The sequence below is a fragment of the Mesitornis unicolor genome, unplaced genomic scaffold, assembly GCF_000695765.1.
Source record: "Mesitornis unicolor isolate BGI_N332 unplaced genomic scaffold, ASM69576v1 scaffold32373, whole genome shotgun sequence".
In the NCBI taxonomy this organism is placed as follows: domain Eukaryota; kingdom Metazoa; phylum Chordata; class Aves; order Mesitornithiformes; family Mesitornithidae; genus Mesitornis; species Mesitornis unicolor.
Window position 1 is genome coordinate 7,227 of NW_010175865.1, and position 705 is coordinate 7,931.

Below are 705 nucleotides of genomic sequence, written 5' to 3' on the forward strand. Positions count from 1 at the left end.
AAGTGGGAAGGCTCAACCTGGAGGATCTGGTTGCTGGAGAGAAGCAGAGACTCCAGCTTGTCCAGAGGCTCAAAGACCTGCACGGGGAGCTCCTGCAGCTTGTTGCTCGCCAGGCTGAGGTAGCGCAGGTCAGGCAGGTCCTGGAATGCGCCGGGGCTGATGCGCGACAGGTCGTTCTTCTCGATGCGCAGCCCGATCAGCAAGGAGGCGTTGCCGAAGGACGCATCGCCCAGCTCGGTGATGCGCGTGTTGATGATCTGGAGGGTCATGGCGTTGGCGGGGATGGGGCTGGGGATGGCGGTGATGCCAGCGCCGGAGCACTCCACTTGGGCTGTGCGGACGCATTGGCACTGCTCTGGGCACTGGCCACCAGCCAGCTGGATGCCCACCAACAGCAGCAGCCACCAGCACCAGCCTCTCTGCTCCATTGGGCCTGCAGCGAAAACAAAGAAGGGGGCTTAGCTCCTGCGTTTTCCCAGCCCTCCAGGGCTGCTGCCAGGGATGGGAGCTGCTTTCTTCCTGAAAAGGGCCACTGAGTCGGTAGCCACACTCCTGCCCCCAGCACGGCGGCGAAGCAGAGGAGGGCAGGCGAGGAAGGCTGGGGCAGCAGGCAGGGCTGGGGGCAGCCCAGGCAGCAGTGCAGAGCAGGACAGAGCTAGGGGCTGCGGCGCCTGGCTGCCACACCACAGCTATTAGTGGCATCCC

General features: G+C 64.5%; 1 protein-coding gene across 1 annotated transcript in view; it reads right to left on the minus strand.

Annotated features, from left to right (window-relative positions):
• Positions 1-428, minus strand: part of LOC104538384 (leucine-rich repeat-containing protein 15-like) — a 1,749-nt gene extending 1,321 nt beyond the window's left edge. The window contains 1 exon segment of the mRNA XM_010181569.1: positions 9-428. Coding sequence (XP_010179871.1) covers positions 9-428 — 420 coding nt within the window.
• Between the last annotated feature and the right edge of the window lie 277 nt (positions 429-705).